This window comes from Xyrauchen texanus, chromosome 50 (assembly GCF_025860055.1).
Source record: "Xyrauchen texanus isolate HMW12.3.18 chromosome 50, RBS_HiC_50CHRs, whole genome shotgun sequence".
Lineage (NCBI taxonomy): Eukaryota > Metazoa > Chordata > Actinopteri > Cypriniformes > Catostomidae > Xyrauchen > Xyrauchen texanus.
In genome coordinates, this window is record NC_068325.1 from 284,097 (window position 1) to 307,643 (window position 23,547).

The window sequence follows — 23,547 nt, forward strand, 5'->3', positions numbered from 1 at the left end:
GCATTTTGTGTGTGTGATAAGATATATTTATACATGTATAAAGCAAGTTTTTCTTGTTCAACTACAGTAAATAATGTGACAATTTAACAGGCTTCTTTGGAACAATATCATGTGAGCACTCACCCCATGTACAGCCATGATGAGGGGCGTTCTGTTGTCATCATCCGTATTGGCCCAGTTGACCTCGGCTCCATGCGCGAGAGCTTCAGCCATGTCAGGCAGACTGCGAGAGAACGATGCCCAGTACAGCTGCAGGCCTACGGTGAACTGCTTCGGCTCACAGAACACCAGCACATCTTTCCCACAACATTCAGCCTGAGGATCCATGATGTGCGACTCTGTGCCTTCTGAATTTCAGATAATGTGAGCTGTTAATCACTGAGATACATCACATGATCAAATCACATGATCTCATCCATTTTCTGGAGTTATGACCCCACCACTTTTGTATTCTTCAGCCTTTCTCTAATTAATAGTGTAACAACAAAAAAATTCCAAAACTGAAATAATACATGTTTTCTAACCGCTTGATTTTCAAAAGTGTATAGGGTCATTAGTGACCATGCAATAGATCTTTGTGCTTCATATTTTTATGATTATTTCATATCTATATCAGTTTACAATCACAGGAGAATATATTATATATATATATATATATTTCTTTGTTTATTACAAGACAAATAAGTACTATATTCATAAAAAATAACTACTATACCATGTTGCTTTTTAGCAATAGTGATTATCAGTATTTACATTTGACATCACTATTTCTGACTATTGACTATCATTCAATACATATTGACTTTTTTATTTAATAACAGTATCTCAGAAACAGTTTTGTTTCCAGTAAAACATAATTACTTTTAAGGATCAAATAAGAAGCAGAACTGCATAGCTTCCTTTAGATTTACACTTACAATGAGGTGAGAATGAGAAACTTAGCCTATATTTAAGATATATTCTCTGAAAACACATCTTATATAATATCTTATAGAACAATGTTTCTCAGGTAAATTAATCTTGTTTAAAGGATGTAACAAGACACATATTAAGAAAATATTTTTAGCAACAGCGTTTATCTTAAAGGCACATGTGACATTTACTATTATTATTATCTCCTATTTTCCAAGTTGTTCCTACCATTAAACACGATAGAATCACATATCTGGATGGCAACACGCATTCGTAAATTATATGCAAAATATGTTCTGCATAGTAAAAACAGATGATGTTAGCTCCTTATATGGTTATTTCAGGGAGGAGACAGTGTGGGGAATGAAAAACATGCATGTACACACAATCTTCCAAATAACTGGGATTTATAAAATGAACTTTGCACAGGTTCTGGCGTACGTACGGTTCTATAAATCTGAAAACTTTGTCTTTGTTCGTATGCACGTTTCATACATGAGACCCCTGATCTCTATTTCAGTGGAATGGTGTTGTGTAGATCAGACTGACCCGTGTCATTGAGTGTGTTGGAGGCAGCAGTTGTATTCAGCATTTCTTTGCTTCCATCAGTGAGGTTGTTTGTTTCACCATCAGCACATTTCCCTGTCAAAGAGTTTATTTTACACATTGACACGAAAAAACACACAGCGACTTAAACCACTCCGTAATATCACAATCAGCCCCATCAAATTATAAAAGAAAAAAATAAATAATAATACATCCAAAGGAGATGACAATTGGATATGAGCAATGCAAAGTTTCTCGCAAGAAAAGTACAAATAAATAAATAAATGACATGAGCTCTGTTCCAAAACCTGAAATGCTTCCTACTTGGGACTATTGTCCTACTTGGGACTATTGTCCTACTTGGGACTATTGTCCTACTTGGTGCTATTGAAGTCAATTGTGAGTCATCTCTTGTGTCTGTTGACACTAAAAATCATTGCAGCCCCCCATGCTTTGGAACTGAGCTATGGTGAACAGATGTGGGACTTAGAAATGTCAGTGAGGTGTTATTGAAAAAAACACATAAAAGACAGTGTCAGGGAGACATGCACAGCAGTACTTACAACTACGCAGTTTGGCGGAGGTGTTAAAGTAGGAGAACAAAGAGTCAAGCTCATCTACACAGAAGAGAGACTCGTTTTGGGCTTCAGCAACATAAAATTTAGGAGTGAGAGTTCAGAGGTCAGAGTTGGGATAATACACAGATAGTGCAAGACAAAAAGAGAAAAACATTTCCATTGAGCCTATTAACACACAATTAACATCCATGTCAGGTGATCTGATCACAAGCCCTTCTAACTGACAGATATTGATAAAACGATTAGGCTAAATAACTACCACCATTTGTGGCACAAAACTATAATCGTCCACACAAATAACAAATTATGCATAATTATAGGAACATTGATCACAGCAAGTGATCACATATCTCTCAATTTCACAAGTTTGAAAGTAATTGTCTTGACATTTATTTTTGAAGGTGGTGGATGTGTTATAAAAGTGGTATTTGATGGTTGTAATGCAAAAACAGTCCACAGTTCTTGAGTGAACAAATCACAATGCATCTGCAAAAATCAAGATCAAGGCTGGATATAGGTCAAGACTAAATCGTGATCAAGATCAATACTGACTTGAAATTAACATCAAGACTGGATCATGTTAAAGACTGGATCAAAATCAAAACTGAAACAAGAACAATATAAAGACTGCATCAACATCAAGACTGGACTAAGATCAAGACTGAATCAAAATCAAGACTGGATCATTTTAAAGACTGGATCAGCATCAACATGGGATCTAGATCAAAATCAAGATCAAGAATAAATCAAAATTAAGACTGGATTGAGATCAAGATTAGATTAATATTAAGACTGGATCAAAATCAGATAAAGTTCAATATAAAGACTGGATCTACAACAAGACTAGATTCAAGATCAAGCCTGAATCATAATCAAAATCAAGAATGAATCGGAGTCACATGGCGCTATGCGTGGGTCGGACGTGTGACCTGCGAGCTCTGCGCACTTTGCTAGTTTAAATATTTTTTTGTGTCATAAACCGGTGAGATTCGATACGCTCTGTTTCATAATTGTTCTATGAAGACAATATGTCAAAGAACTCAAAATGCTCGGGCTGTGGAGACATTAAAGGAAACTTACGTGCTCAAGCTGATATCCCAGACAAGGCCGCAGATTCAGTTTGGACGGTGTGGCGGGAGAAATCCAGCGGCAACTGTCCAGCATGTCTGTAATGCCTACGGTGGTCCTGGTGGACTTTGTTGATTAAAGTTGGTTAAAAGATTGTCGAACGTTAAGAAACGGAATGATTATCTGGAGTCATCCGAGAGGGAATTAACGGCTAACCGCTAGCGACTGAGGCCGACTTGGAATGTGTTTTGGAAAAGTTGGAATACCTTGAGAATTGTAACTGGCGAAACAACTTGAATTGTTGGAATTCCTGAGTATGAGGAAGGTGGTGAATTCCTAGACGAGCTTTTCCAGAGTCTGCTCAACATAACTGGCCATAAGCTGGAAATCGAGCGAGCTCATAGAGTCCCGGATTGGAGGTCCACTGAGAGAGACAGGCCCCAATCAATTCTTGCCAAATTTCTGAGATCATCTGTTAACAATCTCGAGGAGTAAAGGAAGGATTTCTTGGAACCACAGCATTTTCTTTGTCCCATACTTTGCGAATTCTACAAGAGAGAAACGTGATCAATTCAAGAAGCTCTTGCATCAATGAATGATCGCTTTTGGACTAATGTTTCTGGCCAAACTGAGAATAGTAACTAAGGATGGCCGCAAAGTATTTACATGCCCACAACAAGCATATAAAGTACATTGTATACATGTAAAGTCATTGGAATGAGTAAGTTATTTTGGTGATTTTCACGTTGCCTCTATGTGAACATGACTGGCTGAACATTCACACTTGATTGTCCGAGGAATCTGAGGGGCTCTTTTTTTATGTTCTGCCTAGCGGCCGGAGATTATTTTGTGGAATAACACTCATTTGGGATAGTTGTGGATGAATCTTCTCATTCTTTGTGCTTATGCCTTTTATTGGATTGAGTTTGTTTTGTGGATTCTTTTTTTTGCAGGATTAGGTCATCTGCTGCACTTAAGAAACAGCCGGCTCACTGAACATTTGTTCGACTGCCCGAGGACGCTGAATGTTTATTTATTTATTTATATATATTTTATTATTATTAACTTCTTTTTTTTGTGTGTGTTGGTTCCGCTAGAGGCTGGAGCTTCTTTTGGGGAGGAATACACCTTCGGGACAGTATGTGGATGAATCTATATGTTCTTTGTTTATTCTACCTATTGGCTGGAGTTTGTTTTATAGATTATTTTCTGTTGTGTAATTCTGTCTCACAAAATTTGTATAGAAGCACCGACTTGAGCAAACAGATGACAAAGTTGTCGCGGGGGCTCTCGTAGGCGTACATGGACTGTTTGAGTTTAGAGGGATGGACTTCCTAAACCAGGGGTTCTCAACCTTTTGCCAGCTGGGCCCCCCCAAAGCTGGTTCATTGCAGTTGGGGCCCCAGTGCCCCCCGCCCCGCCCCATGCTTTATTGTTGTTATTATTATTATTATTATTATTATTATTATAATTGGCAGTAGCACCAGACTTCTAATGTGAGCTTGCAGGCATTATTATTATTATTATTATTATGAGTAGTAGTAGGCCTATCATCATTACTAGGCTATTGCTATATAATTATATGAGGTTACATGCTTTATTGTTGTTATTATTATTATTATTATTATTATTATTATTATCATCATCATCATCAGTAGGCCTATTATCATTACTAGGCTATTGCTATAATTGGGAATTGGCACCAGACCTCTGATATTAATTTATGCTTTATTATTGTTATTATTACTAGGCCTAATAGTAGGCATCATCTGCATTTTTTACAGAAGCTTGCTGGTAGGTGTAGCGTCTGGAGGAATCGGTGAAGGATAATCATTAACTCAGCCGGTCCCGAACAATAAAGAACCCACTGTTAAAACTCCCCTAATTACTGCAATAGCGCCGACTAGTCTCCACAGCACAATGCGCTATTGACAAAGAGACAATGAACTATTGACAGGAAATCCTCGTGCCTGCTAAGCCCCCCCCTTTCCCATACGACTCGCCTCACACCGCATGTTTTACCATGTGAGATCTTGAACGTAAAACTGTGTGTGTGTGTGTGTGTGTTTTCAGTTTTAAACTTAGAAATGTATGTCTAATGAAATATGTTTTAATCCCTGTGTGTTTATTTGTCTGATGATAGATCAAAACTAGTTGAAATTAGTTTAGTAGTGTAGTAAAACCTGTTATAGTTAATAAGAGGCCTTATATTTAATAGCCTAACAGTGTATATCCACGTCTACGTGTACCAAGTACATCTTTCTTTGTATCAAATTAAACCTTACGATTTGTCCTAGCTGAATATAAATATAAGATCACCTTAGAATGGTGTTCTGCTAGGTATTACCATCTTTTGAGTTATTCAAACCAAAGTCCTGACCCCGAGTCATAAAGGATGCAAATGAGCCTTGACAGGACAAAGGAACTCTCTCATGCCCAAATAAAGTAGACTTTTACGACCTCCAAAGGAATGTTCAGAGAGTGCTGAGCCTCGTGCTCTCTTACTGAGAAGGAGAAATGAACCCTTTTAATCCTATATATTCTATCCATGGGATAAATGTATTGACATGTATCTAATGTTCCATCTCATGAGTTTCCTAAATGTTGTTTGGTCTATGTTTTCTTGCAAACTATAATGGGTTAATGTTTCAGACTGTGCATACTATGGTTAACCGAAATCATATGTGTGGCATGTTTGGTCTCTATAACTTGGTATTTTGAAGATTGAAATGACTGTGTACATGATATGTCGATAACAACAACATATTAGTATTACAAGAATATTTTCTAGTTTCTTCATCAGCTACCACCCCTCCAGGGTGCACATGCAATGAGCAACCTGAGAACAAAGGGCAATAAACCAAATTCCAGCCTGGAACTTCCACCCTTCTTATTGGTTGAGCCAATGAGAGGTGGGACATGTTTTCTAAGGTTATAAATTGCTTCTCTCTCTCTTGCTTCCTGTCTCTCTTGCTTCTTGTTCTCTTGCTGAATGATGCTGAACTAGAAGGCCCCCAAGGACTCCCAAGCGTGCGCCAGGCTACGGCCTTGTCTTTCCATTCACCAAAGATCCTCTGACTCCCACTGGTCCTCTCTCATCAAGACAACATCATCAAAGATCAACTGGAGCCTCAACAAATTGCATCAGGACAGTTTAATTCAAATGGGACATGCAAGTATCAAACTTAGTCTCATTATTTGATACATTAAGTATCCTTACCCCTTTCTAAAAAGGGCGTGTCAGAACTAATATGATGGTTTGCTCAGGCTGTTGATCTGCTGAACTTCAAACAATGCTATAACTTCTTGCCTTCCTGTATTCTGCTTCAGCCCTCTTTCCCTTGGTAAACTGTATGCATGTATGTATATGTATGTTAGAGTAGTTTAAATGTTTAGTCTAGTTAATAAAGTCTTGTTCATGTCACACGTAAAGTTGTCTGTGTCTCAAGCTCAAATCTAAAGTCACTAATCATAGATTTTGACTACTTGCTCTTAATACTTAGTAAGAAAGACATTTCCCATGCCCTGGAAATGTACATTTCTATTAATTAAATAATAACCAATATTGAGTGTTCACGGGATGAACCGAGTATTTGGTTGTAATGTTAATGTAGCTACATCAAGTTAACCCGATTAACTGATCCAAATATTCATAATCGATTATAACAAGTTATGATTGATTATTAATATTTCATAGAGCTGATTCGCTACATAGGTGATGTTAATGTGAGACCTGAGCCTGCTTTGCCTCGCAAAGATCCTCAATTCTTGGCTCAATGTTTGATAAACATAGCCTCAAATCATCCTCGATTTGTGCACGATTGCGGTATTTCGTTTTGAGTGCAGTCATTTTTGAGAATCCTGCCTCACACAAATATGTTGACGCGAAAGGAAGGAGAATCTTCAAGGCGACGTCACAGAGTTCGGGGTATTCCTGCATCAATGCTGCCCAGAATGACGAAAGAGGGCAGGAGCTAAAGAGTTCCTTGAGTCTACTGTCACTCTTCAGCTCAATAAGCTGTTCCTGCATATCAATTGATAGCTTGTTTGCTGTGCACACAAACGGATCTCGAACCCACGCAAAAGAGCGATAATCCTCTTTAAATTACGTCGCAAATTGTTTTCTCATTGCTGACAGGTGCTCAGACGCTGATTGAAATAGGGAGGAGAAATCGTGTGACGTGCCTGCATCAGTGATAAAGTCTGCAAGGCTGGGGAACATGTCGCAGTTCCCTCGACTGATGCGGCCATGCCAGAGGTCTAGTTTTTGTGTGAAGGCGTGCACTTTGTCTGCAAGGAGCAAAATATGAGTTTCGCGGCCTTGCAAAGACAGGTTGAGGCCATTCAAACGGTCAAATATATCGACCAAATAGGACAGAGACGCAAGCCACATAGTGTCATCCAGATTCTTCGCCAGATCTGATTTGATTTCTGTCAAAAACCACTTCACCTCTCGCAGCTCATACAACCGCTGTAACACCCGCCCCCTGGAGAGCCAGCGAACTTCAGTGTGCAGAAGCAGCTGTTCGTGCCCTGACCCCATCTCCTGGCAGAGGACCCCAAACAAGCGAGAGTTTAGTGGCCGTGATTTGATGAGATTTATTATTTTCACGGATTGCTTCAGCACGGAGTCAAAGAGAACCGGCATTTTTTTAGCAGCTAGTGCTTCACGATGGACCATGCAATGTGTCCATTTCACAAGTGGAGCTACTTGCTGAACGCGAGCAGCTAGGCCACGCTCACGCCCCGTCATTGCCTGCGCACCATCCGTGCATAGGCCAACGCATCGGTTCCAAGCCAAACCATTTTCACGGATAAAAATATGCGACTGAAGAGGCCGGCAAAACAGGACATCCTCCTCAATCGCCTTGTCCCGCAGATACCTGACATAGGTGAGGAGCTGTGCCAGCCCAGCAATATCAGTGGATTCGTCCAGCTGCAGCGCGTAGTAAGGACTCTTTTTTACGAACTCTATCAGTTGCTCTCTGATATCATTGGACATGTCTACAATTCTCCTAGCGACTGTGTCATTGGACAGTGGTACTGTACCGAGTTTGGCTGCTGCACTCCCGCCTATCATTATTCTGCACATGTCTTGCGCTGCCGGCAAAATGAGAGTCTCTGGGATTGTATGCGGTTTACCCAGTTTACCGATCCTTTTGGCCACTACATACGATGCCTCCAAACACTGTTTAGACACAGTGCTGTGCACTGAAATGGTTGCCTGTTGCTGATGGAGGCCATCAAGCTTTCTTTTAAAATATTCAGCTGGTTTATTTTTAATGCCAGCATGCTTTGTTTCGAGGTGCCTTTTTAATTTGCAGGGCTTCATACTGTCGCTTGCCAGCACCTCGGCACACACTGACACACTGAGGTCTCAGATCAGCCGTGACTGTAAACCCAAATTGCAGGTATGCTTCATCGTACCTTAGAAGCTTTTTTGCAGCTGGTGGTGCGTCGGTTGGCTTGTTGGTCCTCACAAGAAATTTCTCCATTTTGATGTGTTTTCAATAAAGTTTAGGCAATATGTAACTGTGTGTGTGGTGTATGTTGAGAGACGTATCAGGGGCTAATCAGTCGGGACTTAGGCACAATCTTTAATTAAACGAACAAAATAATTATTTTGCAGACAATTCAGATTTTATTTTAATACTTAACGATTGTAGTCCTCGTCAGTGTGTGTGTGTGTGTGTGTCTTAGTCATGTGGGTAGTTTTAGCTAAGTGTAGCTACTGCCTAGCAGTTAAAAAAAAAATACTGGCTAGGGCTGAGATTTGATCTAATCTTAAAAAAGAATGTTTGTGGGTTTAGTCTTTAAAAAGACTGTTGGGGTTTTGTAGTAAAGGCCTATGTAAATCGAGCTTGATAAGACTAGCGCGAGCTGGCACAAGCGAACTTGGCAAGAGACTAGACTAGAGTGAATGGAAAGCTATGTCGTGAGTCAATTTAAATGCAGTGATTTATTTTTGTGTGAGAGTGAGTGAACATTTACATTTATACCCCGCTCTGTAAGCCAGGGCGGGAACGGCGGCGGCCATGCGCATGCGCGATTCATTTGCAGCCTGGACGCGGAGGGGTGTGTGTCTCCTCTCTGCTCTGACTGCTGTGCGAGGCTACTGAGAGACTGACCGCCTGTGAGTGCTTTTGGACGGGAGAGGGGCTCACGACAGCACCCGCTGTTCGTTGAGCACAGTAGGCCTAACTGCAGAGTGATTCGTGCTTTCGAGTCTCCAAACACCACAAAAGTCTCCAAAAACACCAGTAAAAGTCGCTGGATTTGTCGCTTTTGACAAAAAAAAAAAAAGCCGCCAGGAGGATGATTTGTTTGTGTTATAATCAGTGCTTGAAGTGGGGGGAAAAGGTGGCGGCAGGGGTACTGACCCCCCCGACCCCCCCGCAATTTCCGCGTATGGGTGGCGGCACTCTCTTTGCATTGTCAAATCATGACATTTTTACAGTGAAAAACAAAACTTGGAGATATTGCTGTTACAACAATGTATTGTTATTTATTTATTAACGACATAAATGTATTTAAACATGTTTGTGTGTGTGTGGCTGCGTGCGTGCGAGCATTTCACAAAAACTAAAGGAAAGCTTTAACTGTAGCCTATATTCTGACTAGTTTATTCGTTTATATATATATATATATACACACACACAACTAAATACGACCTCACGTTTTATACGTTTGCAGCCTCTGAAACTTCCGTCCGTCATAAAATATAATTCGGATGGTTCGATTTTCTGCATTTTTTCGCATCCGTAGCAAATATTTTGAGGGGTTTTGACAATTGAGAGCCACCAAATGACGAATATGAAAAAACGAATACGACAGTTTCAGAGTCAGTCAGGGTGCAAGGACCTTAAACTTTTGAGGCTTGCGCAGCTTCTCGAGGAGAAATCAAACAAATGAGCGCCGTTTTCTAAAGTCTATGAGCGCAGCACACACAAATAAACTAAATTGACATACTGCAGTTAAATTTCAAAATGTGGTGTTTTTATATTTATAACATTTGAATACAGTTCAGCAACATACATCACACGACCTGACGACCTAGAGAGCTGACAATTGACCATCACTTAATTTACCATCACCTCACGATTGAAAATGTGACACTGATTTCATATGACAGTTCAACAAACAAGTTAATAATATTAAGTCACTTACTTAATATGCCTGTTTTGGTCTATTTTAGCAGCGAAAATAGATCCGATGAATCCAAACAAAGATCACAGCATAGCCATAGCGCATCTCACAGCAATACTCAATCGTGTTTTGAATGATTCAGTGTTGTGAACGAATCGGTTGAGTCAAAGATTCAATGACCCATTCACAAACATCTGTCTCATTCTTGATGAATCGGCCGTTTGAACGAATCGTTTGAATGAACGACTCAATGACTCGCTTAATGAAACCGCTTATGCTTATCACCTGCATTTGCGCTCACTATCGACAAACCAATCAAATTTGTTCAAAACTTTTTTTTTTAAATCAGTCCAAACACATTTTAATTTTTATTCAGGAGTTATGTATATAAAAAACTATAACTTTTTATGACAGTAGTTTAGTGATAAAAAAAAATGTGCCCCAAAAAAATTTTTTTCCAGTTTTTTTCCCCTTCCATCGTAGCCTACTCGCGCCCCCCGGTTGAGAACCACTGTCCTAAACTGACGACTGAGCAAAAACTTGAGGAGCTTGGCGAGGTAATTAAGGCCTTGCCTACAAGAAAGTCACCGGTGCCAGATGGCTTTTCCGCTGAATATTTTAGATCTTATGCTACAGAAGTGGACCCACTTTTGCTAGAAGTTTATACGAAATCATTAAAGAATGGAAAGCTTCTGCCAGCCATGACACAAGCTTGGATCGGTCTGATACTTAAAAAGATTCAAGTGAGCGTAAAATTTCCCTGATCCAGCTAGCCTTTAAATATTGTCAAAAATTCTGGCTAACCATCTGAATAAAGTTATGACATTTCTTATACATATAGATCAGGTGGGGTTTATTCGGGGCCACAGCTCTTTTGATAACATTAGGCGTTTCATCAATATCATGTGGTCAGTGGTGAAAGATCAGACTCTGGTCGCTGCCATCTCTACGCCGAAATGGCATTTGATATGGTAGAATGGGATTATCTTTTTTTAAGATTTTGGAAATATAAAGATTCCGGAATACTTTTATTGGACGGATTAAGTTACTTTATAGACACCCGGTAGCAGCGGTACAAACAAATTAATTAATTTAAGATTATTTTACTCTGGTCTTGCCCTGGAAACATTAGCAGCAGTGATAAGGAAGGAGGATGATTTTTCAGGGGTGACGGCGGGAGGTGTGGCTCATAAGCTTTTGCTTAACGTGGATGACATTTTATTATACGTCTCTGACCCTACTAGATCTATGCCTTGCCTCCAAAGAATTATTAATTCCTTTTCTAAGTTCTCGGGATACAGAGTGAATTGGTCTCCATCCAAAGCTTTGGCTATGACAGCCTACTGCCCGGAAACAGCTTTTCAGCCAGGTGCCTTCCAGTGGCCCAAACAGGACATTAAGTATTTGGGTATTTTATTCCAAGCAAATTTGAGTGATTTATTTAGTTAATTTTGACCCTTTAATAAAAAAAAAAATTCGAGCGATGTGGGCAGTTGGGCTTCATTACATTTATCTATGATTGGGAAGGTTAATGTTATTAAAATGAATTATATTCTAAAATTAAATTACCTGCTTCAATCTCTCCCTATAGATGTCCCCTCTCTTATTTCAAGCAATTTGACAGCATAGTGAAGTCCTTCATTTTGTAGCGACTGGGGGAATCAATGAAGGAATCATTAACTCAGCAGGTTCCGAACAAACAAGAACTTACTGTTAAAAACTCCCCTAATTACTGAAATAGCGCCAACCAGTCTCCACAAGCACAATAAATGTATTGACAAAGAGACAATGAACTATTGACAGAGAACCACATGTGACATCCGTATGCTCACCACGTGCTTATCGTGTGGACCGGAAGGGGGAAACTTTTGAACGTAAAAATGTGTGTCTTTCTTATAAAGCCTAAAAGGGCTTAGTTTTAATGAAATATGTTGTAATCCCTGTGTGCTATGTATTTTGGTGTAGATCAAAATTAGTAGAATTGTTTAGTAGTGTAGGAGAACTCATTATATCTAATAAGAGGCTTTATATTTAATAGCCTGAGTGTAAGAATGTTAAACCCACTTTTAAAGGTACCAAATATACATTTCTTGGTATCAAATTAAACCTTACGATTTGTCCGAGCTGAATTCGAATATAAGATCTCTGTAGAATGATATTACGCGATGTTTTACTATCTTTTGAGTCATTCAGCCCAAAATCTCTTACTGTCATGAACATGCAAATGAGCCTTGACAAAGGAATCATTCTCCTGTCCCAATGGAAGGAGAATTTTACGACCTCCAAAGGAATGTTCAGAGAAGTGCTGACCCTCACTTCATTCTCTTACTGAGAAAGAGAAATGAACCCTGTTAATCCTATATATATATTCTATATATCCATGTGATAAATATTGACATGTATCTAATGTGCCATCTCACATTTTCCCTTAAATGTGCTTGATCTATGTTTTCTTGCAAACTCTAATGGGTTAATGTTTCAGACTTTGCATACTATGGTTAACCGAAATCATATGTGTGTCATGTTTGGTCTCTATAACTTGGTATTTTGAAGATCGAAATGACTGTGTACATGATATGACGATAACAACAACATATTAGTATTACAAGTATATTTCCTAGTTTCTTTCTTGCTCATGCAATGAGAAATGTGAGAACAAAGAGCAATAAACCAAATTCCCGCCTAGAACTCAAACCCTTCTTATTGGTCGAGCCAATGAGAGGTGGGACATGTTTCTAAGGGTATAAAATTGCTGCGCCCACTTCCTCTCTCTCTCTTATTCGCTTATCTCTTATCTCTTCACTCTCTTATGCTCCTCTGGCTTCCTGCCTCTCTTGCCCTCTGAGCCTTGTGCTCTCTCACTCTCTCGCTGAATGATGCCAAACTAGAAGGCCCCAAGGACTCCCAAGCGTGTGCCAGGCTACGGCCTTGTCTCTGACTCCCACTGGTTCTCTCTCATCAAGACAACATCATCAAAGATCAACTGGAGCCTCAACAAATTGCATCAGGACAGTTTAATTCAAATAATTCTTGTCTTGAATTATTCATTCATTCATTTATATCACTCGTTTAAGTTGTTTAATTGTAAAAAAAAAAAAAAAAAAAAAATTTTTTAAAATGATTGGGGGGCCCCCTGGCCACCAGGGGGCCCCAAGCAGCCGCTTAGTTCGCTTATGCCTCGGGCCGGCCCTGACTTTATAGAGGGACAAACACATTGTGTGGTCTTGAACACGCTAACAGCTGTGACCAACTATAGAATGATGCCCAAAGCAAATCTAATTGTTGATCATAAGTGCTATTGATTATTCCCAATACAAGGTTATTCTGCTATTTTAATCACTTCTTCAAGTCTTTTTATTATTTTTACTAATAATAGAAGTCAGCTATTTATTTTCCCATTTAACCCTCTTGGTCTAGTGTGGTTTTATTTCCCCATAAAACTGCAAAAGTAACTAGACATACTTTTCTTCTCGATTTTGTGTTTATTTGCAACAAGTTGCTTAAATTTTATGAGCCAGCTACACTAGTAATCTAGACGATTTCTATGGCATAATTTTGAGCACCACTAATAGACACAATCTAATAGGAAAGCTCTTTTCTTCCTCTTTCTTTCTCCTCTTCATGTGTTCAAAGATCAAGCCTGTTGTATGCTATCAGTAAGTGCTGATAAATAATTTGACCCAAAGAAACATCTTAAGTCATTTATTAAATCTAGGCTTACGCTCTTTTAGCAAAGCCACTCAGATCCACACAAATCTGAGCATCCTGCTATTTGCAGCTAAGATAGTAATAATCAGGAACACATTTCAATTGTTAACCACACCTAGCAAAACCTAGCTGTACATTATACACCTTGCTGTCTCACTTTGCCTTTAGCTCCAAATTCTGTTTGATCTTGCATTAGTCTCTTGCCCTTACTCTCACCAGAAGTGTGCCAAAATGTTGCAGATGCTCAGCCTAACTGCCCAGATGGCAGGCCAAAAGGACTGGCTAGGTGTTTTGAGGAACACCCTTTTATCCATGGCTGCTGACGACCTTCAGCAACAGAACAAAAAGCAACTGGAAAACGAGGGAAAAGAACTAATGACAGACGACTCAAACCAGAGGTATGAGCACAAATATCTGACTGAGGTTATCGTCCTGGCCCACAACCTCACAGGTTTGAAACAGGAGGTAAACAACCTCAAACGCCAGATCACTGAGTCCCAAACGGAGCTGACACATGCTAAAAACCGCATAGACCAGCTAGAGATGGAGGCTCAGGACAGACACAAGGACCCTGGCAGAAGGGAGTCACAGGAGGTAATCCACAGACTTCAAACGGCTCTGACAGCTGCTAAACAACAAGAGCAGTTGGAAAAGACAGCCAGAGAGCACCTGGAAAAGGTACTTTTTCACAAAGATTCACTGTTAAAAACAGCAAATTCTGAACTCTTGGACAAAGATGCCAGAATCATGGCCTGTGAAGGTCAACTGAATGTGTCCAGAGCTGAAGTTAAAGTGCTGACTCAGCAGCTGGACAACACCAAAGATGAACTTGACATGGTCCAACGAGAACTGAGACACTCTTACCTGCTGCAAAAGGAACCACAGCAGGAGAGACATCTCACTCCCTCACTTGCAATCAGCAGAGAAACCTCCCCAGCCAAGCACAGATTTACAAAGGGGGAGACAAACCCCACTGCTTAACACGTCATCGGACAGTTTCCTTAAAGCTTCTGCAGCCGCGGAAGGAAAAGGATTGATTCAGACGAATCTTGAAACGACACGTGTAGCGACACTCAAAGACCTCAACCGAATGGCCAGACATATCCCTGCATTTACACCAGAGCTTGCAGGAGACCACGACGTCCACGCTTACCTGCGAGACATTGACTTTCACCTGCAGTCTTTGATGAGTGTGAACCATCAAGATAGACTCCATCTGATCTGGATCACGTCCAGCCCAGAGTTGCGACGCTTTCTGGCTCGACAGCCAGAAAACATCCAGTCTAACTACCAGCAGCTGAAACAAGCCATCATAAGGGAATTCTCAGAGTCTAAAAACGGACTGATCGCTGCCCTAGACACCAAACAGGGTCGGCATGAAACTCCCTATGTTTACTACCACAGACTCAGACGAGCTTACTCGAGCTCAGCAACAAACCTGGGATGGAGGAGGACACCAGCTTCAAGAGCCTTTTCCTCCGAAACCTCCATCCTATGGTAAGTCACCATTTAGGCATTATGGCCTGCCCCACACAATGCCTATCCAACAACTGCGTGACCTGACACAGAAGGCCTTTAACAAACACAAGGCCTCCTCAAAAAGAGTTTGTAAGACCCCAGTGATTCTGAACTGCAAAATCCAGAATCCAAAGCTGGTACCAGAAGGCACCCAGCATTGCCACAATGCAAGAGCCTTCAACGAAACGCTACTAGCCAGCAGAGGGCAGAACCGTCACCATGGCCATAGATCTAGACACAAGACCAACCGCTGGGAGAAGCCATGGAAAAGAACATCCTCACCCAGCAAACACCACAGGACGTCCCACAGCAGTCTACAACAACATCCTCCTGTACACCTTTCAAACAGGTGCCAAACAGAGGCTGCACAAAGACAGCTAGGAAAGCCTGTTTATGAGTTACAAGAGCTGCTAGCACTAGCAAAAGAGCTCCTGGAACAGAACTCCCCTGAGGAGTACTGGGAAGAACAAACCTCTGACTCTTGCCCAACACCACTCAGGCAAGCTCAAGTCAGCACTGCTGCCAGAGCAGAGTAACACTGCAGACTTCAGACACCTGGTGACTGGGTGCCGAACCAAGGGCTGAACGGCCACCTGCTGCCCTTTTGCTACCAGTACTAGGTCAGTCTGAAACTCTCTCCACACTACACAATGCCCATAACCACTCCCTGCAGCCACAAACAAGCACCTGCCTCAAACGAACTGACTTCATAATGACAGGTGACACACTGTCAAGGCACCTGCTGCCTCTGCACCTGCTGCAGAGACCTGGATGTGGCTACTGTCTACATCACCCACCGTGGAACAACCACCTTCTACAAAACCCTCATGATTCACCTGCCATCCGCCATTGTGATGATTGTCGCCCGATGATGTCTCCAACAGGGACATCACCTGGCGAAAAGGGGGACTGTAGCGACTGGGGGAATCAATGAAGGAATCATTAACTCGGCAGGTTCCGAACAAACAAGAACTTACTGTTAAAAACTCCCCTAATTACTGAAATAGCGCCAACCAGTCTCCACAAGCACAATAAATGTATTGACAAAGAGACAATGAACTATTGACAGAGAACCACATGTGACATCCGCATGCTCACCACGTGCTTATCGTGTGGACCGGAAGGGGGAAACTTTTGAACGTAAAAATGTGTGTCTTTCTTATAAAGCCTAAAAGGGCTTAGTTTTAATGAAATATGTTGTAATCCCTGTGTGCTATGTATTTTGGTGTAGATCAAAATTAGTAGAATTGTTTAGTAGTGTAGGAGAACTCATTATATCTAATAAGAGGCTTTATATTTAATAGCCTGAGTGTAAGAATGTTAAACCCACTTTTAAAGGTACCAAATATACCTTTCTTGGTATCAAATTAAACCTTACGATTTGTCCGAGCTGAATTCGAATATAAGATCTCTGTAGAATGATATTACGCGATGTTTTACTATCTTTTGAGTCATTCAGCCCAAAATCTCTTACTGTCATAAACATGCAAATGAGCCTTGACAAAGGAATCATTCTCCTGTCCCAATGGAAGGAGAATTTTACGACCTCCAAAGGAATGTTCAGAGAAGTGCTGACCCTCACTTCATTCTCTTACTGAGAAAGAGAAATGAACCCTGTTAATCCTATATATATATTCTATATATCCATGTGATAAATATTGACATGTATCTAATGTGCCATCTCACATTTTCCCTTAAATGTGCTTGATCTATGTTTTCTTGCAAACTCTAATGGGTTAATGTTTCAGACTTTGCATACTATGGTTAACCGAAATCATATGTGTGTCATGTTTGGTCTCTATAACTTGGTATTTTGAAGATCGAAATGACTGTGTACATGATATGTCGATAACAACAACATATTAGTATTACAAGTATATTTCCTAGTTTCTTTCTTGCTCATGCAATGAGAAATGTGAGAACAAAGAGCAATAAACCAAATTCCCGCCTAGAACTCAAACCCTTCTTATTGGTCGAGCCAATGAGAGGTGGGACATGTTTCTAAGGGTATAAAATTGCTGCGCCCACTTCCTCTCTCTCTCTTATTCGCTTATCTCTTATCTCATCACTCTCTTATGCTCCTCTGGCTTCCTGCCTCTCTTGCCCTCTGAGCCTTGTGCTCTCTCACTCTCTCGCTGAATGATGCCAAACTAGAGGCCCCAAGGACTCCCAAGCGTGTGCCAGGCTACGGCCTTGTCTCTGACTCCCACTGGTTCTCTCTCATCAAGACAACATCATCAAAGATCAACTGGAGCCTCAACAAATTGCATCAGGACAGTTTAATTCAAATGGGACATGCAAGTATCAAACTTAGTCTCATTATTTGATACATTAAGTATCCTCACCCCTTTCTAAAAAGGGCGTGTCAGAACTAATATGATGGTTTGCTCAGGCTGTTGATCTGCTGAACTTCAAACAATGCTATAACTTCTTGCCTTCCTGTATTCTGCTTCAGCCCTCTTTCCCTTGGTAAACTGTATGAATGTATGTATATGTATGTTAGAGTAGTTTAAATGTTTAGTCTAGTTAATAAAGTCTTGTTCATGTCACATGTAAAGTTGTCTGTGTCTCAAGCTCATATCTAAAGTCACTAATCATAGATTTTGACTACTTGCTCTTAATACTTAGTAAGAAAGACATTTCCCATGCCCCGGAAATGTACCTTTCTATTAATTAATTAATTAATAACCAATATTGAGTGTTCACGGGATGAACCGAGTATTTGGTTGTAATGTTAATGTAGCTACATCAAGTTAACCCGATTAACTGATCCAAATATTCATAATAGATTATAACAAGTTATGATTGATTATTAATATTTCATAGAGCTCATTCGCTACCTAATGGTGGAAGAATGCGAGCTGATTCGCTACAATTTGGAATTGTAAACATCCCAGATTACATTTCAATAAATTATATAGGCTGATTGACAAAGGTGGGCTAGGCCTCAACAAGATTTTGTTTTATTATTATGCATTCGGTGTCAGACATTTGGCTCAGTGGTCCCTTCCACCTGAGAGAGCCCCTCCCTGGTTTTGTATTGAACAGGAAGATATTGCCCCAATTTCGTCATTGCAAAGCCTTTCTATTAAACTTGGCATGGACAAAAGTGTCCAGTGTGTTTAATTCGGTCATTTATTTAAATGTTCCCTCAAGCATTATGTATAAATATGTCCCCTTTCTGCTGGTCAGAGTCGAGTGTGAGAGAGGTTAACCCTCTGGGGTCTGAGGGTGTTTTGGGCCCTGGAGAAGTTTTGACATGCCTTGACATTTGTGCTTTTTTCAGTCTGATAACACTGTATTCAGCACAAACTGGGCTACAATAATATGTGAGCAACATGTGTGTACAGGTTTGTATTTTTGAGAAAATAACGTTTATGCATGGTTTTTGAAAAAACAAAATTTTTTAAGCCATTGAAATAAGGCCATATAACACATACTAAACATTTGTTCACAAGACTTTTGAGAACTGGATCTTGTAGCCTAGATTTTTTGCTACAAAATGATGAGAAAACCATCCTGATCACTCATTCATAGAAAAAAAAATACTACTTTAACTTTTGTAAGACAATGTTAGTGTTGAAAGCTCATATGTGAGGAGGCATGAACTATCATGAATATGGATTGTAATTCACACCTGAAGAGACAAAAGACCCCTCCCCTGGGTCTATCAATGAGGAATGTGACAAAGAGAATGAATGTGAGGAGACTTAATGATCAAAACCAAGCTTTAAGTTAAAAGAAGTTACATAAAAGTTACATCTTTACATAAAGACTTCACTTAATTTTATACCTACACAACCTTTTAAACGTTTTAGAAGAAGTCTCTTCTGCTCACCAAGACTGCATTTATTTGATCCAAAATACAGTAAAAATATTGTGTGAACTCATTTTACAATTTAAAAGAACAGTTTTCTATTTGAATATATTGTAAAATGCAATTTGTGATCAAAGCTGAATTTTCAGCATCATTACTGCCGTCTTCATTGTCACATGATCCTTCAGAAATCATTAAAAGATGTTGATTTTCTAATATGGCATATTTAAAGTGCATTTTACTCATTTACACCTGATCAGATATTTGCAAGCACAAGCATTGATGATAATGAGGCAGCATAAACACTAGTTCAAATATAATCTAAACATTCATATTATTTTTATATCATATTACATATCATATTTATATCAGACAGCATACAATTTAAATACCTGCTTTAGCCGAAACAGCATTTAAATGTAACTAAAACTTGCTTATTACGACATTTTTCAAATTTCAATACTCTGAATCCTGGCTGGAAAGTCTGGAAACAGTCCCGCTAGTAAAATATGTACATGTTTATATAAAATAGCATGTCAGCTAATGAAAACTAAATGACTTACTCATCTGAAATTGTGTCCTCGGCTGGATCAAGTCTCTCTTCAAAATACAAATGTTCATCGGAGTCCCACTCTAATTCTGAGGAAAATGTTAACTCTTCCTTAATATCCTTGAGCTTTCTCGCCTGTATATCATTGCAAACGAGCAGTAAAATGAATTGTTTACATCAAACCTCTGAACGCAGTCAGGGGCGTGTACATTTGCATTGATCGTCTCAGCACATTAGCGTATGAATGGCGCGCTCTGCTGGTGGGTGTGATCACATTAGAGATAATTAGATATCCAAGTAAAAACTGTACATTGCTTTGTTTCATACAGATTACATTGCAGGAGAATATCTGTTTTAAATTGGAATAGTTTTATTTAAAAGTAGACATTTTAAGCTTTCTTTAGACATATGTTTCATGTGTGTGTGTGTGATGAGTATTCGCAGAGTTTCAGTTCATTTTTGTGACGTGTTTCTGAAATTTGCTCGAGAACACGGAGACTGCTGAAAGCTCACACTTTTTAATTTCTTTATTTTACAAATGCACAAGGTTTTGTTGTTATTGTGAGTATACACAAATAAAAAGTAGACCCTTTATAGTCTCTAATGATGTCTTACACTTATCTGTATACCCAAAATTGACGGATTATTTTAAGTTGTTTCAGCTGTAATGACGAAAATATCCAGCAGGACGCCCGGCGCGTCCGTCAACCCCAGAGGGTTAAGATTTTACATTGAATCTATTGGACCCTATCAGGACTGGTTAAAATCAAGATTAAGACTCGATCAAAATCAACATCAGATCATTATCAAGATCAAGACTGGATCAAGATCCAGACTGCTTAATAATCAAGATTGGATTAAGAACAAAATAAAGACTGAATCTAGATCAAGACTGGATCTCCAATATTGGATCACCCAATAAGGATGTTAATAGCAGTTGTAAACAGGGCCACAGAAAGACAAAAACAAATGTTAAATTGATTCTTGAGCCAGCAAATAGTAAAGTTGCAGGAAAGAGAAAAAAGATCTTGTCTGTAGTGAGATGAGATATGATGATCTGCTCACCTGAGGAACCAGAGGCAGCTGGGGGTTTTGATGTTGCTGGTTGTCTTGTAGGCTGAGCTTCTGAAAAGCTACTAAGATCTTTATCTGGATTACTCAATGATAAAACCTTCTCTTTGATCTTATCTTCCGACCGTCTCTGGACAAACCTTCGCTCCACATACTTGGCTTTGATGTATGCCTCCATCTCATGCCTATTAGTCAAAAGACAGTTGATGATTAAATACAGGTTTGTAATCATGTCTAAAGCAATTAATTGCTTTCAATAGGATGATTAAATGAAATGTACAAACCTAAAAAAAACATGGACTAAAACAATATGGTCCACGCACGTTGTGATAATTTTTCGTTTAGATATTGTTTTAGTTAGATCGTTTTTCTAGAGCTGTTAGAATCAATGTGTTAATGCATGAAAAAGTTTATTGCAGTCATTTATCTTCAATCCGATTAACGCATTTATCGTTAATACAACATAAACCAGCAAAAACACTTGTTGGGAAGGGCGGAACCTTTGTAATGTGTCTGCCTGGAGTCATTACACTGATGCACACTTCACAACACGGACACGCACGCATGCGCACACACACACACACACACACACACACACACACACACACACACACACACACACACAAGCCTTTCTACAAGGGGAGCCTACAAGCTTAGCATAAAATAGCATAACATGGCAGTCCCATATACATTCTATGGGCGGTACTGTTGGACCACAATGTAACATGCTAGTTGACTGTTACACTCTCTCCTATGATAGATCAGTATATATTTTTATTTATAGTAAATAAAAACAAAAAAAATACAAAATATGATCTCAGTAAATAAAAAAATCTCTGCACACACACACAACAGCGCTTCAGTGATAAAATTATGGAGAAAGGACCTCTTAATGCTATTTGATGTACAAAAGAAGCCTAGATGAGACTTGTGATAGAAGTCCAGTATTATTCAGCCTATATAAGGTGCATTTTAATTACCACAGAAAGACGTCATGTGGAGTTCAAAGTGGCGCTGACGCTGACACCCTGAAGCGAATCATGAATGCAGCTTCACGATTGCTGTAGGAAAGCGGATAGCCACAGTCTACTGGCAGATTGTGGAGGATTTGGGTTTAAAAGATTTATTGCTCATTGCAATAATGTGGGGACTCGTTCTTTCAATCAGTTAAACTTCCAGTTAGACTTTGGAAAATGTTTAATGTTACTTGAAAGTTGCTATTTTAGTGCATTTCTATCATTATACTGTGGAAGGCTTTGTTTGGAAAATGTTAATGAAGACTAATAGTTACTTTTTATTTTGCTTTCTTTCTTAAGATGGAAATAAATACATTTTGACAAGGAAAGAAGTATATATAGCGGCAAATTCCAGCACTTTCAAAATGTCCAATTAATCACGATTAACTAATTCTTTCCTTTGTAATTAATCGCAACAAAACATTTGAATTGACTGACAGAACTATTTTTTTCATAAAAAAAAAAAAAGTGAAATCAGTTAAGTTTATTGCTCATGAATATAAAATTAATATACAGTTTGAATAGTTTGCTGTAATTTATGAAAAGTGGATATAAATGTACAATACAAGTAAAGTGAGACACACAAAAAAACATTGTGGGTCAAGTGTTTGGTATCATTGCAAAGAAAACTACAAATTGTTTAATGATATAGATTATGTATTATGTACATATTTACAATGTATAGAAATGTGTGGATTTGTGTTCATGTTCAGTAATTTGCTTTACACCATTTTATAATAATCGGACTACACCCTGCCTTTTAAAACTGGAGCTACAGCATCATTATATAATGACCAGTTTCTGCATTCAGTTGGTGAGCTGTCGGATAAATCCATTGATATACGTGTGAAGCAGACTTACAATAATTATGTAACTGCCAAACATATGGAAGAATGAAAATGTTCTTAATTAAACTTAGATTAATCCTTCAGCAAAATGTTTGTTCTGATGGACATGATTAAAGCAGGTCAGATGACAGTGCAGATTGACCAATCGCGTTTAAGGTCCACCCCATGTGAAAATCAAATATTGAAACTGTATTTTCATTTTATATCCACAAGCAATAAACATGAGAATTTATGCTAATTTCTCACTTTTCAGTTTAAAAAAAAAAATAAAAATATTAGAGAGAAATTTTTATATATAATTTATTTATTTCATTTTTGAAAGGAAACACAAATAAACGCAAAATAAATGGTCCAAATATACATAATTTATGGATTTAGACTACATATTTTGAATAAGCTCAAAGATCTTCTCTCTAGAATGTAAAATCTCTCTGATGCATTAACGTTGATAAAAATTTTTTAGCTGTAAATATTTTGGTTACAGTGCAGTACCTGGGATCTCCTGGCTGTGGTTTTCTGGCTCCAAGTTCTTCCCGGCGTGCTTCATAGATTTGATTAATGACACCATTTCCTAGCTCACACATCAGCTGTAGAAAAATAAAAACATGGACTAATGGTCAATTACACTCTTTGTTTTGTTTTTGTCTGGTCCTATTACTTAATTTAAAAGAACATTCAAACTGTAATTAACATAAGACAAACCCATATGATTAACATGTTTTCTATTTCTGAATAAAAATGATTTTAATTTGCTATTTTTGTGGTCACA

At 39.0% G+C, this 23,547-nt stretch overlaps 1 protein-coding gene across 2 annotated transcripts in view; it reads right to left on the reverse strand.

Moving 5' to 3' along the window:
* LOC127640928 (arf-GAP with coiled-coil, ANK repeat and PH domain-containing protein 2-like) overlaps positions 1-23,547 on the reverse strand; it is a 108,704-nt gene that overhangs the window by 17,201 nt on the left and 67,956 nt on the right. For both annotated transcript variants that reach the window (XM_052123646.1, XM_052123644.1), the window contains exons 16-19: positions 23,271-23,365; positions 20,909-21,099; positions 1,462-1,554; positions 124-347 (exon numbers count right to left, since the gene is read on the reverse strand). In XM_052123646.1, the coding sequence (XP_051979606.1) occupies positions 124-347; positions 1,462-1,554; positions 20,909-21,099; positions 23,271-23,365 (603 nt within the window). The remainder of the gene's footprint in view (positions 1-123; positions 348-1,461; positions 1,555-20,908; positions 21,100-23,270; positions 23,366-23,547) is intronic.